General features: G+C 40.6%; 1 protein-coding gene across 1 annotated transcript in view; it reads right to left on the reverse strand.

Annotated features, from left to right (window-relative positions):
• The window catches only part of LOC139971167 (WD repeat-containing protein 26-like), a 47,452-nt gene that overhangs the window by 4,077 nt on the left and 27,955 nt on the right, over positions 1-15,420 (reverse strand). The window contains exons 5-12 of the mRNA XM_071977405.1: positions 8,600-8,697; positions 7,743-7,908; positions 6,376-6,514; positions 5,990-6,130; positions 5,173-5,292; positions 3,389-3,534; positions 1,980-2,188; positions 880-1,041 (exon numbers count right to left, since the gene is read on the reverse strand). Of these exons, the coding sequence (XP_071833506.1) occupies positions 880-1,041; positions 1,980-2,188; positions 3,389-3,534; positions 5,173-5,292; positions 5,990-6,130; positions 6,376-6,514; positions 7,743-7,908; positions 8,600-8,697 (1,181 nt within the window). The remainder of the gene's footprint in view (positions 1-879; positions 1,042-1,979; positions 2,189-3,388; positions 3,535-5,172; positions 5,293-5,989; positions 6,131-6,375; positions 6,515-7,742; positions 7,909-8,599; positions 8,698-15,420) is intronic.

Raw genomic sequence — 15,420 nt, forward strand, 5'->3', positions numbered from 1 at the left:
TCAAGAAGTTGAAAATCTTTTTGATTAACTTCATCTAGTGGCATTATAGCTATCATATGATGTGTTCTGTACATAAGATCCAGCACTCATTTCTGGAGATAGATATTGGTCATTTAACACTTTTGTCTTCATGCCACAAGAACTTTAATAATAAGTAATAGCTCATTAGCTCCACATTTAGCCGATGACCATTCATAGATCCAAACCCCCCCCCCCCCCTTCAGCCACTTTTTTCCATTCTAAATTTTAGACTCATTACTCTTAAATTAAAAAAGAAAATTAAAAAAATTCAATGCTACTAATGATTCTATAGCTATTATAGTTTTCAAGGTATTTTTTCCTATAAGTTATGCTGAATGTCTGGAATTCTCCCTTACGAATAAATCAGCGATGAATGTAACTTCTCAGTCCAGGTCAGCTTAAATTTAATCCATTGCTTTCATGAAATTTTTAGTAACTCAATCAAATAAATGTTGTTTAAACCTTCATAGCAACAAATTAGCACCAGTTGATGACATCCCAAAATCATATTTTCCTTGGTAAATGTGTACTGCACTGTAAACATGTTATTTGAGGCCAAAAGTCTTTTCTTTTTCTTATGATTGACTTTATATTACTTCTTAAAAGCTGACCTGATATCCTATAAACTAGGCTTTGTGGTCCTGCAACATAGATATGTACGTTTCTTTGAATATCTCAAACAATAAAAAGCGTTATAGACAGTGGCTCTTTGCGCCTACAGCTTTTATCATACGTAGACATGTCTCTAACTTTCCAAGAGGACCCTGCCCTCCTTGCCAACCCTAAATTCTTTTTGCCTTCCCTATCATCCCATATCCTGCACCCCATACCCATCAATGTTCCCTCTTTCCTACATACCATCATCCGCTCCCCATACTCTGATATTACAGTCATCCGACACGGAGACGAGCATAGTTGGTACGACTGGATTCCAAGCGACGCAGTTGACTGTCCGTGTATGGCCCTGAAGAACAGCTATCGGCATCTCCTCCTTGATGTGCCATATATATACATTATTATCTGAAATACAACGACACACAGATATACATGATACTTCATCCCATATGGGTTCTTACACAATTCAAGAGTCCCAACAGACTATGCATGTTTCCAAGTTCCAACAAATGAACAAAACTTGTTTCCACTACTTTTATCACACTGACCAATGACAAGTAATTTGTACTGGGGTCTTCTGCAATTACTTGCAGAGATAATACATTATATATTGACTGTTTTTGGAAAATAATTTTTTACCACTGTTTTGATCACACCTGACCTTGGAACAGTCCTTTCTACTGGAGTCTTGTGCAATGAATTGCAGAGGTAATACATAACATATTCACAGGTTTTTTTGTAAATAAAATTTTAACCACTATTTTGATAACACTGACCTTGGACTATTCCTTTTGTACTGGGGTCTTCTGCAATTACTTGCAGAGGTAATACATAACATATTGACAGGTTTTTTGTTGTTGTAACTTCACACATCAGTTTTTTTGCAGCTTCAAGAAATCTATTAGCAATTCCATTCTGAGCTTATATTTGCAGCTGGCATCGACAAAAAAATAGCATTGTACTGACCTTTTGGAAGGAGAATATTACCTTACAGACTCTAAACATGACAATGCCCTTATGGTTGGATTTGGAAATTTCTTCTCTTAAATTACAATTCCACCCTGAATATCATATATCATCATGCTTTATCCTTAAAGCAGCATATACAAGCCACTCTTTTTGTAAAGTTATTTCTAATTATTTTGTCAGTAAGGAGGCCACTCCCTTCCTCCAGATGCCTAACAGAAACTAACAACACATTCTGAACTTTGCACAAGAACAACCAAAGTAATAAAATGATAAACGGACGGACATTTCGGTTTTGTATTTCGCTAGAGCAGGTTCAAAGGTACAAAAGAGTTCAAAGGACAGAAAGCTAAATTGAGAACCAACGTAAAACTCACCTTCACTTCCGCTTGCAACAAACTTTTCGTCCACTCCCCCGAAACATGAATGTATTGTGTAAAAGCCCTGGCTGACACCTTGGAACTTCCGAACGAGGATTTTGTCTTTGATATCCCAGAGGTGAACACCTTGGTATGCTACGCTGAGGAGTGCTAGTCTTTCATTGGAATCGACAGAAAAGGACATAATGGAGTGATCTTCCTTAATTCTGAAAAATGAACAAACAAAAATTATTAACGTTAAATCACGATAAGAAAAACTTACGAGAAACTTCCAGACAGGTTCTTAGAGACCAAAGAAGTTAATTCAAGAGAATACTAATTTCATTACTCTTCAAAATAAAATTATAACCACATGATTTCCTCACTTTGGTTTAACCAGTGCAGTACTTGGTACATATGTTTTCAAGAGCTTTCGTCTTCTTGTCCAAGGTTTGTGCAATCTGCTAGTAAGTAGCCTGTCACTAGATATCGATAAGAAACTTCAGCCCAGAGTTTGGGTGAAGTAGGGCAGCTACATCTGCTGTGAAAGTGTTGTGGTTTGTGCAATGTTTTCATAATTCAAATTCTGAAAAATTTCTGTGATCTAAAACTTTCTTATGACACTATGTATGCAATAAATGCAAATAAGGCTGCGTTACATTATGTATCAGAAACCCTGCTCGGTGTTCAGCTTTAAAACAATACAAACTGATATTAAACCTCCGTGCATCTACAAACTGATTTTAAACCTCCATGCATCTACATTAGACCCTGTGCTTGGTATCAAACCAAGAACTTGTGACCACCAAAGAGAAAGTTGAGGTTGGTTTACAAACAGAAAAGGCACAAACCCATGAGTCATGTTATGTGAAGCCCTGCTACTATAATGCCAAATAAGGTGCATAACAAACAACAGTGGAAGTTAAAGGTCACAGCTGATCCAAAGTCAACCTTGAGCAGTCCAATGGACAACCAGGAAAAAGCCTTACACATCTGCCCTGTATAGCCACATCACATAGCACGATCAACATACAGAATGACACAAAAATGAATGGTTCTATATCACATAGATACAAAAGATACAGGTTCTGATAATCCAGATCTTCATAAATTTCATATTACATCAAACAAATTAAAGATACAATGAGAATTCAACCTGTTTAAATGCTGAACAAGGGAAGTTGTAAACCTTTAATTCTTCCTTTTATGTTTGTCATTCATGATTCTTTCAATTCTTTTACCAGATATCTAAGCTTTGTACACAAATTCTATTACCGGCTTAAGTTTTGTAAACGAGAAAACATTATTATACTGAGGAAACCATAAGTAAATCATACACAGCAACTCATGTTAAATCCAAAATGCAGACGTTAGCATTCTTGGAAACACATCCACGAAACATACGATGGCTAAGAGTTGGAACTTACAAATTTTGTGAAGTTAAGTCGTCAAAGTTGTATTCTCGTAATCTGCTGTGTGTGTCTGAAGCGATGGCAGTTTTCCCGTCCTTCTTCATGTACAGCCCTTGAACTCTGACTCCTTCCCATGTGTCTACGACATTACCGTCTATATCCTGTGAATGTAAGTGTATAGAATAACACTACGAATGAATAGACTTGCACATACATGTACACCAAAGATAAATCCATGCTGCAAGAATCCGAATACAGTTAGTTGGGGAAAACTTATCATTTTCTAAAGCTAAATATTCAACATAATATTTTAGAAAATGACCAAAAATGTCCAGTTCTAAATTGGAAAAGTAATGCTTTCATTACTAATTTATCTCACAAGACCAGATTTTGCCATTCGAAGCACTATTACAGAAAACCGGGGGTTTTCAAAGAATTTTCTGACGCTCATCGTTGCATGTATTCACCAAACAAAAATGTTAAACTGCACTTTCAATGAAATGTCCAAGACCACCCTGTGTTTTCAATAACACTTTTACTACCCCTTATGCCCCTATTTATGTAGACCCTGTTAATTCCTCTTTCAATACTAGAAATTATTTCAACACCCAAGGAGAACTAGATTATCATATCATCCACTGACAAGGTCATTCTTCTGTTCATATTTCACAGTTTTCTCAGTTGCACTAGTAGAGAGCAAAATCAATACGAAAGGAGGTAAATCCGATTTTGCGTCCAACTGTGAGTCCACTGAATTATTGACCGAATATCATAACTGGCATAATTTCCTTCTACATCCTCGTCCCTTGGTAAGACAAGCTATTAACAATAACCTTGTCTTACACACAACACAAGCTTTCATGAATAATACAGCAGTGAAGAATTTTATGCTCAAATTTTGTGTAACACTTTTTGAAGTTTATGAATTATGCTTCGTATCAAAGACTAAAGAAATATCATGGTTCAGTATGTACTTCTTCTCTACAACTAATTGAGTTTGTGTATCAATAATGCAATGTTTGTATACTGTTTTGTGCTTAGATATCAGCTTAACTATTCCCCAAACCCTGAATGTTTAATTAATTGCACAAAACAGCTACTGTAAGAATACACACACACTGAACATCCCATAAACTTTTTGTTTAGCTCTTTATGACAACATTTTTTGATATATTATATTTGATATATGACAGAAATAAAACAATGTACAAAGAAAGACACAAGCATATTCACAATTTATATTACTCAAGATGATAACCATGTACATGTGGAACATTGCACATATCCCAAAAATCAAGAGAGGGCAAATTCTAAACTATTTTGCTTATTCAATATCCAACAGAGTTAAAATACCTCTTTCTCCTTCACCCCCACCTTTTAGAGGTTCTGATAATCCAGATCTTCATACATTTCATATTACATCAAACGAATTAAGATACAATGAGAATTCAACCTGTTTAAATGCTGAACAAGGGAAGTTGAAACCTTTAATTCTTCCTTTCATGTTTGTCATTCATGATTCTTTCAATTCTTTTACCAGATATCTATCTGGATTTGTGCCTTTTCTCCCCTAACCACCCTCCCACACACTGTGAGAGTTTTTGTTCTCCAGTGATAGACAGTACACAACAAATGAAGCATTTATGAACACTTTGGTGGAATGATGAATGCAAGTCATTGATTCAAACAGAAGTAATTTGTGCCACCCCCTCCCCCTCCCAATACCACAACTAACATTACCCACACCCCTGGCCTCCCTCCCCATGACTGAATAGTTCAATTGCATTCAAATAACTTACACAATGGTAAAACTGGCCTCTCATACCACCTGTAACAAAGTTACCATTACTAGAGTTACATGATACACTGGTTAGACTGTCATCTGGAGACTGACTCATCTTCGTCTTGGTTTCACCGGTCTGAAAATAAATATCACACAAGAAGGAGAACATGACAGTTACAAACATCAATGCCACCCTTACATAGGTTTGCCTCTCAGAGGCAATGCTCGGAGCTTCCATATGAAATATTGTTGACAGCTGCGAATGGCAATGAAGTAAATCAATATTGCTCGCCTTACTATGCTACAGAGATTTAAAATAGAAGCATATAATCATGTTCTCAACCTGAGGCAGGCACCATCCCCGATGCCGTACTCTATAGCTGCCATTACATGTATTTTGAACATTTTTTGAATATCATATGTATTATAATATATTAAGATAATAAAATGTAATATAGTTGATTTTAGTGCAAATCACAATACATATCCCAATATTGTCAAGGATCCAATGTGTTTTGTTCGTGAATAGAACACCAGCTTTGGGGGTGATAGCAATGTATCAGTTAACCTATTTCGGGGTGTACAGTGCAATTTGAATTTGATGTAAACGACTAGTTGTACGCCGGACGACCTCCACATTTGATGTTTGTTGTCCGAACATAAATTTGGTCGTCTCGGACTACCAGACCACCATTAAAAATATGCCCTGTCATTACCTATAGCTCCATCCTTTAATAAAGAAGCTACTTCAAACCAAAGGAAAAGAAACGTTACAAGAAATTTTGTTTGGCAATGAACACTCTGAATGAAGACTTCATCAACAGAATCTTTACCTCTACGTTCCATATCCAGACCTCTGACGAGTCTTCTGGTCCACATGCTATAATGTACCGTCCGTCCGGGGTCCAACAAAGAAAGGAAACCTGGAAAGTGTGTCTCTCTAAGGTCCGTCTATGTTTCAGCTCACCCGTTTCCTGAAAAGTGATTGAATGTACAATGTCTCTCTTACCAGGGCATTGCTACGACACAAAGGCTCACTTTCCTTTCTGGATACGCTCGGCAAGTTAGAAATGATGTCAAATGGAACAAGGAAAATTCCTTCCTCTTGTTTTAACTTTCTCTGTCTCATGTAAAATAAAATGTAACAGCCACTACATATGACTACTCCTTCATTTTTCAAACCTGACATTTGTTAACACTGACAGCTGAAAGACCCTACCTTATTTACATCCCACACGATGATAGTTGCATCTTTGGAACCGGTGGCGAGTTTACTGCCGTCGGGAGAGAACTTACAATACCAGACTTCGTCGCAATGGTCTGACAAAACCTGTTTAATTTTGGATGGAAATTGATTTCTGGGGAAGAAACGAAACAGATTTCAAAATTAAGGTATTGTTAAACATGATCAGTATAACTACCTGAGAAATTAAGCTCTTTGAAAAATATAACCAAAAATATTAATTTCAATGTCTTGAGTGAACAAATTATGTTGCAAATATTATGAATAATGGAAGTTTTTTTAAGTACCATCTCAAGGCCCCCTCCACCGTTTACTCTCTCTCCCCCCCCCCCCCCCTTCCTCTTTCCTAGTCCTGATCCACAATAATATATCCCACCCTACAATGAGCTCAAAATGATTGACAGTAACGATAACCATGACATCCTTTCTGTTCATCCGAAAGTGAGAGCCAAAGCAATGACAAAGAAACTATTGAAATTAATACTCAATAATGTGACAATATCAAATGTAGTACCTTATAGTCTTAATTAAAACACTTAACAATTATCCAGTTGCTATATACAACCATCTGCTGGGTTTATATCAAGCTCACTGATTGCAAGAAGCACCCATCAGTTAATTTTCAATCTTTTGAAGCTAATTGAGGTATTACAATATACATGATACAGATAGCTTTACTTGGGATAGGGGTCACAGTGCTAAAATGTTACCCCCATCAGTAGTTTACTGTAGGTAGATGAGGAATATACACAATTAGACTGGAGACAGGTCACAGAGGAGTGAAGTAAATACCTAGCTCTCTCGACTTATTTATCATCTGAGTCATTCTAGACAATTCAATGAAAGAGTCAGTAAAAATACTCCAAGAATGGTATTATGTGAATTCTAAATTTAGTGTTTTTAGAGTGGAAGGTGGGTGGGGGAAGGGAAGAGGGGAGGGTAAGGATGCTGATAACCTTTAAGAGGTCTAATGAACTGTAAAAAGTGTGACAGCAATTGCATATGACCTTACACTTAATGTTGCTGCATTTACATTTCATTTAGTCTCATTCTTAGTGAATGACATGTGACACTAACATCAAACAACAGTGAAGTTAGTGGGGATTCCAACCTCAAATCCCTCTCAATATTTTTTGTCAACAACCACATACAATTTTCAGTTTGTTCATAGACAGTGTTGCTTCAAAACCTTCCATGTACCCTTTCGTTTCAGGGTAAAATCTTTGCATTAGAACTGTGATTGCAAATGTAAAGACCCTTTGAGAGCAATTAAGAATACTTTGTTAGGAGTAGGAGACTGATTTCTTATTTATTACAAGTACACTCTTTGAAGTAGGACTCACTTATTACAAACGTGGTCATATAGTAACGAAACATTCTGAAAGCCATCTTCAGCTGAATAAGTAGGGCTGTTGTGGTAAGGGCAACGTTTCTTCTGTAATTCTACGGCCTGTCCCAGTAGGGTCAGCAATCTTCTCGGTGGTAACATCACAGAGGGAGGTAGAAAACCTGCAAAGACAAAGCCAATTTTTGTTTTTACACTGAGGAAGAAAACTATCACTTCTGTGAGTTGACAGACTAGCCGACAGAAGGGAAACAGGCTCCTCACTGGTCACAAAACAGACAGAAACACCAGCTGACCATCTTGAAAGTAGCCTCTTGATATTCGGTCAATAATTTCATGGACCTTACAGATTATTACTCAAAGTAGGACTGCAATTGATCAAACTAAGACACCCACACCCCCCCCCCAACCCTATCTAAGATTTTTCTCAAAAAGTCTCATGCTAAATGCTATGTGATGTCACCATTTTTAATGCACAAATTACTTGAGATCTGATATTTGTAACTACACGTTTGTCTCCTACCACCTATACAATGCCACATCCGTACACAATATCAACTTATCTCCGGATCTATTATATCAATTAGAAATCCTAAAACTCACCCCATTTGGGATATTCAATACTTAACTTGCTTACCTCTCTCCTCACCAGTTCACCCTAGACACGGAACAGCGAGAGTGCAGCGGTTGTGAGGAGACAGGTAAAGCCAGGAAACAGAGTAACTTGGGGATGTATCATCCATAACACCATTGTATCTCATGAGCCTTTTGGCAGTCAATACAGATGATATACACTCATCGCTGAAGAGAGAGATGTTGGAATGAGGCACTTAGCCATCACATGTCATTATTTACCTTGTAATAACTCCATGAGTTTGCTTCGAGATTCATTGCCTGTGCCACCCCAGCCTGCTTTACTCCTCAGTTCGTCTCCGCTGGTGCACATCAAGAATCTGAAATCGATCGAGAGCAAAATGGGTAGTTATAATTTCTTCAAAGAGAAGGCGGAAAAGGTAACAATGTCGTCGCATTATTTATAATTCGACTGGTGTGTTGGTACTGTATATAGTACTACACCAAACTGATAATGATAGATGTGCCTGAAAGATGTAACCCATGTATTAGCTAGCGAAAGGTAAGTGTGACATTGGTATTAACAAATTATCATTTAGGCTTTTCAGACTTTTTCAAAAATATCCAAAAATCCACATTTCGGCAAAAATACTGTCTTACAGAGTGATAAATAGGCTTTGCGGATTTGGACAAAAAGAGAGTTTTTCTTGTGAAAGTGGTTCAATATCCCAAATGATGGTGAATGTGGAGACATGTATTAAACAGGGCAAATTTATGAATAATACGTTAACAACATAGATCACAATAATGGGGTAGGGGGGGGGACTGGAGGCTAGGGAAAATGGCAACCAAAATGAAGGATACAATTTAGTCGGACAATGTCGCAATAATTAACATCATTACGACCTCATAAGTCTGGAGACTGATGGAGCAGTTAAATTTTTAGTAGACCTACACTTCCAATTTATGATGTCCCTCTAAAAAAGCTCTCTTAAAATCCCCTTCCTCAAAATTCCCACCCTCCCCCCCCCCCTCCTCCCGCATGCTCATGTAATTTAAACCCCGCTTCACAGTTTACAGTACTAGATGAAATATTTCTGTTTCAACCACCTTTTTGCCATTACGACATTTTTTCAGGGCTGCAACGGAAACTCTCTTCAAACCTTTTCTTTGTCATCCATCAATTGAAATGCTACCTGAACACATCTGCACACACTGTTCAGTTTGTCTACTTGTCTATATATCTTTCACAATATAACATGCTGCATATACTTCTTTTTCCCCCTTAAAACATCCAAAAACACTATCGCCCGATTGAGGGGCACATGACAATGGAAATTTCTCATTCTCCCTACATCTTCTCGAACAGAAATGACCTCAAGAGCTCTCTCTCTCTCTGCTATTGAAGACGTGGTAATTGTAAATTACCAAGTCAAGACGCCTGTGTAAACATTTATATTCACAGAGAGATTCTGAACATGTCAGCAGCTCGCTATATTAACTTTGAGGCATAAAGTATCCTTCTCGTTACATACATCATGCCATGATAATTCTCAGAGCATCCATGTCTGACGAACAGCAGTGGAATCCATTATGTGAACTGCATTGTCAGTGAGTGAAAGGAAATCAAATAGTCTTGTTCAAATGAGTGAAGAAATAGAAAGCAAGTGCCCATAGATGTGTTCAGTCATGTCCATGTAAACATATTCCTGGGGGTGTTACCGTGTTAGTACTGACAAGTAATTATAAAAAATTAGAATCATTTTGAAGCAAGAAGTGTAGCAGGTTTTGAAGGGAGTAGTTTTAACATTTCCATGTTATGAAAGTTGACACTTTTGTATAATTAGCGAAAATGACTACATTAATTTATGAACAACAGTGAAAGTTCTCAACTGTCTAATCTTCCAACCACCCATCAACCTTCCACCCCCTTCCTCTCCCCTTCCCCCTCCCTACCTATTTAGAGAGTATCAGTGATAGAGGACCATTGAGGCTATCTCCCCTTGAATTGGACAACAGAATAATTGATAATGTTGTAACTTTGAAAAAGTTTAACCGACATCATATGAACATGTAAGTAAAAAGACGAGGTTCAAATATCCAGATATTAATAATGTGACAAACAAACTTTAATGTTCCATATATTACAGCACTCAGGGTTTGACTGGTAACTTTGCTCCATTTTGTTACTACATTTTACAAAATAGGAATCATCCCATTAGCGCATTAATCTTAGTCCTAAGAAAATTGAGAGGAAAGGTTTCTTTATTCATATCTTATATTTTGTTTCTCCCTCCCTCTGCAGCTATTCCATCGCCTCTCCCTTTATTTCCCTGGAAGCAAATCCCCAACTGCTACTAGTTACCCAGTCTTCCTCCACCCCTCAAAGCATCTTTTACTCCTTCACCTCTCAGTCCACCCCTTCTCATACTCCTTTCACGCCTCATAAATATGAGCAATTATTGCAACATATCCAGAACACGACACTACCATCTTTTCATTCCTGGGTAAAGAGTTTCCCCCAAAAAAGTTTGATGATGTACATTCATAGAGGATGCAATCTGCTTGAAAAAATCTCTCAGTAACCTATTCCTATTTTTAAACTCATAAGGACACAGACAGACAGCCATTTTGTTTATTTACAGAATCTCTTTTGAAAGCAAAGTTGACAGAATCAAGGTTTTCTTTATCACTTACAATGGATCAAGGAAATGCTCTGACAACACAAATTATTGATCCCTCTTTTGATTCTCTCTGAATGTGCGTTCATCATCATCATCAGGGTTTGTACAAAGCCGACCTGTATCTCACAGTTCTAACAGGGAGCAATATCCTACATGTAAGCTCATATATGGTTTAAAAAAATGAAGATCAATATTTTATGAAGACTAGCAATTTTTTACCATAAGAACAAGGTCAATTATATTACCAGACATTTTACTGAATACCAGATATTTTTACAGTAATATAAAGAGCACTTGGGCAAGTGAAATGGATAAAGATTGGAAGTAGCATGGCCAATGGTGATTGATCTAGAAATGGAAATCTAGACAGGATAGTAGCTGTTCAAGATGAAGTGGTGCAAGACAACTTTAAAGCAAAAACGGAACATTCTTTGGGAAAGAGGAAGAATTACCACCTTTGTAGACAGCATTTTTTAGGTGGTTTTGGCACCGACAAGCCGCAATTGATGCTGATCTACCTTCACCCTCCCATATTTCTAGTCCAACTTATATAAATGGAAAATGGGAAACTATATGAGCATTTTCACCCATATTACTGCAATTTTTTTTGGGGGGGGCGGGGGGGTCATTGTCCATTTCTCCATAATAAAAACCTAGTATAAAGTAGATACAGATTTGAATGGGGGCCATTTCTCCTTCTATATACACCTAGTATAAAGTAGATCTTTACAGATTATAATGGGGCCCCTACCTCCCAATATGAAGATGATCCAACTGTAGGAAGTTTCCAAAAGTTTCCACACATTTGGTAACATTGCAAAAGTCTTCTTCTAAAGATGTGCTCTTCGTGTGATTTTACAAACGTTAGGACACGTCGACCATCTCTGCTCAAAACCAGCATGAAGTTACTGTCCACTTTCTCCCATTACTGATCTTTTCCAGTCACCAATATTCTTGCTGACAAACAAACAATACAATTGCACTTCATATCCATTGCTTTGGAAGGAACCAAACTATTATTCCTGTATCACTGTATCAGGTAGCAAGGTCACAGGCCAAATACTCAAGGAGGCATTGGGTAATTACCATTAGAGAGATGAGATCATTGAGTGCTGTAAGAAAGAGGTCTTTTGCAGCACTGGTGACCTTAACCTCACCAACCTACAGGCAATTAAACTTCACCATTCAACTTGAGAGGATCATGTGTTACTCCTCCCATCATGGTGGATGTGAATAACCACTGGAATAGGCAGGCTACTATGTCACCAGTCTTTTATTGTATGGGTAGGTGTTTCCCACCCAATGTCTGTCAGTATGAAGCTTGCACAATGTTACACCCAGGGAATAAATGGCTGAAAAAAATTCTTACTCTATTCACACAGCAACCACGTTTTACATTATAAGATAGTATCGGTACACTGCAGTTTGTATATATCTGACAAATGCATAATTACGTTTTTGGACAGGTGGACAAAAGAAACAACAATACACAATAGAAAATGCACAATACACAGGTTTGTATATAAACTGACTTCACGGAAATAATTGAGTGTTCAAAATTTGTGTAGCAGTTTTGGATGATCTGAACTCTTTTGTCTGATATATAATGCTATGGTTCTTATGTACAAAAGATCTTATCCAAAACTTACTGGTTTGGATATTTACGAGTGACGAGCTTACCTGTCTCCTCACAACCTTAGCACCTCATTCTACCGTGCCTATAAAGTCCTGGTAAATAAATAACACTGTGCGCCCTCTATGACCGGACCCCCCTTCCGGTCCCTCCTCCTTTCTCATGAGACCATTCCTAAAGAGTGGCCTCACGGACACGGGAGTGGGGGTGGCAAGGTCTGGCCACCCCCAACGACCCCCGTCGAGTTAACTTCCCAAAGTGAACCCCTAACAAAAAATTCACTGACGCCTTCTTAGCAGGGGGGAGTGTAACCCTCCCCGGCGCAGCGGGAAGAGTGGACACTCTCCTGAACCCTGCAGGCGGAACTACCCCTTACACTAACAAGGAGCCTAAAGATTTACGGTCCGCCACTTGTTACCCTTAGATCAACTTAGGTGAGAACGTAAGTGGAAGACTATGTACGCAAACGCATACGGAAACACATAGGTACACTCACCGATAGACATAGTCGATGGCTCTCTGGTGGATGGTGGTTCTGTCTATCTGGTGTGAAGCTCGGAGTCATGAGTCAAGTCGAGCGACCGCTCCTCCGTCCGGCTGTGTCCCACCACCCTCTCGGGGGAGGGAGGCGGGAATGGAGACAGGTAAGCTCGTCACTCGTAAATATCCAAACCAGTAAGTTTTGGAATATTTACTTCGCTCCTCGCTTACCTGTCTCCTCACAACCTTAGCACCGAGTGGCACTGCCCGATGGTGGGAGGCCCGAGGGGTGGGACCTGTTACCCACCGGACCTCGCATCACCGCGCTACCAAATGCCGCTTCGGCGTGTAAAGTGTCGGTCAAGTAGCAGGCGACGAACGTAGTTGGAGTTTTCCACGCTGCTGCTTTGAGTATGTCCTCTACCGGGATGCCGGCGAATAGGGCTGTAGAGGCCGCGACCCCTCTGACGTCGTGAGCCCTTGGTCGGGAGGTCCCCGATGTGAACGGGCGTATGATCTCTACTAGCCACCTGGATAGAGTGTCTTTGGAGGCCGCTGCGTAGGGTGGTCGTGGTATGATGAAGAGAGAAGTTGATTGTCTTAACTTCTCTGTCTTGTTCAGGTACCACTTCAGTGCCCTGACTGGACACCATCGTTTGTCCTCGGCTACTGATGACATGGTCTTAATTTCCGGGATGAAAATGTCTCCTGGCAAGAAGGTCAAGGTCTAGTTCTTTGCAATAAATGACGGGTCTGGAACCATCCTCACCCCGTGGCCCTCAAATCTGATGTGATTCTGCTTGGTGGATAGGGCGTGGAGGCAACTCCTCCTTCTTGCTGACGCAACTGCGACGAGGAAGAGTGTCTTTTTTGTGAGGGCAGCCAGGGAGGCGTTAGCCATTGGTTCGTATGGTGGTCCTGCCAGGGCATGTAACACTGCTGAGAGTCCCCAGGAGGGGGCCAGCCGTCTGATCTGTGGGCGACGATTCGCCATGCCTTTGATGAGTTGTGCAATGTACGGGTTATTGCTCAGTGTGGAGCCATCTGGGAAGCCCTGGTGGATGGCAGCGATGGCCGACCTGTAATTCCTGATAGTGGAGACTTGTTTCCCTTCTCCGAAGAGTGAGAGGAGGAACTCGGCTATCTGTGTCACAGAGGCAGCAGGCAGCAGTATCTGTCTCGGTCGGCACCATTGGTCGAACTTCCGCAGACGGGAATCGTAAGTCGCTGCGGTCGTTCCCCTTCTAGCGTCGGCTGCCATCGCGGCAGCTGCTTCTGAAAAGCCTCTCTGTCGTAGGGAAGACCGGACAGCCTCCAGGCAACTAATTGTAACCCCTTGATGTCTGGGTGGGAGAGAGTTCCCTGTCTCTGGGACAGTAGGTGGGGCTTGTCCGGTAGACTCACTGGGACGTCCATGAGGAGTTGGGGGATCTCGGCGAACCAGGGTCTGCGAGGCCAGAACGGGGCTATTAGTGTGAACCTGCCCTTGGAGTTCCGAATTTTCCTGAGGACTTGTCCGATCATACATAGCGGCGGGAAGATGTACGCATCCATGTGGTCCCAGGAGAGGGACATTGCGTCCGTGTGGTAGGCCAGGGGGTGGAATCGTCTGGAACAGAAGGTCTGGAGTTTGTTGTTCTTGTGTGTTGCGAACAGGTCTATCGTGGGCCTGCCGAAGATCGAAAAGATTCTGTCGCAAGTCTCCTGTTCCAGAGACCATTCGTTGGGGTCTATATGCCCCCTGGATAGGGCGTCCGCCATCACGTTGAGCTTGCCTGCGATGTGGGAAGCCCTTAGGATCGTGCCGGAGTCCTCGGCCGCTGTTATCACCTCCCACGCGAGTCGGCACAGTCTCTCTGAGCGGGTGCCCCCCTGCCGATTGATGTAGGCCACCACTGTCGTGTTGTCGGTGAAGATTGTGGTTATCGTTCCCTGTACGTGGTCGTTGAAAGCTTCCAGGGCTCTTTTGACCGCCATCATCTCCAGGATGTTGATGTGGAGAGATGTTTCTGTTTGGGACCACGTCCCCCATGCTGTGCGATTGCTCCAGTGAGCTCCCCATCCGGACAGTGACGCGTCCGTCGTTATCGATGTCATTGGTAGCTGTATCGCAAAGGGTACCCCTGAACTCCAGTTGTTTGGGTCGAGCCACCATCGAAAGTGTTGTGTGACCTCCTCTGACCTGTAGATGAGCGTTGTTTTGTCTGGGTCTGTAGGGTCTGCGGACCTCAGCAGGTGCAGTTGCAGAGGTCGCATGTGTAGCCTGCACAGTCTCACTATATCGACGAGGCTGGCCATGAGTCCCA

This window comes from Apostichopus japonicus, chromosome 8 (assembly GCF_037975245.1).
Source record: "Apostichopus japonicus isolate 1M-3 chromosome 8, ASM3797524v1, whole genome shotgun sequence".
NCBI lineage: Eukaryota > Metazoa > Echinodermata > Holothuroidea > Aspidochirotida > Stichopodidae > Apostichopus > Apostichopus japonicus.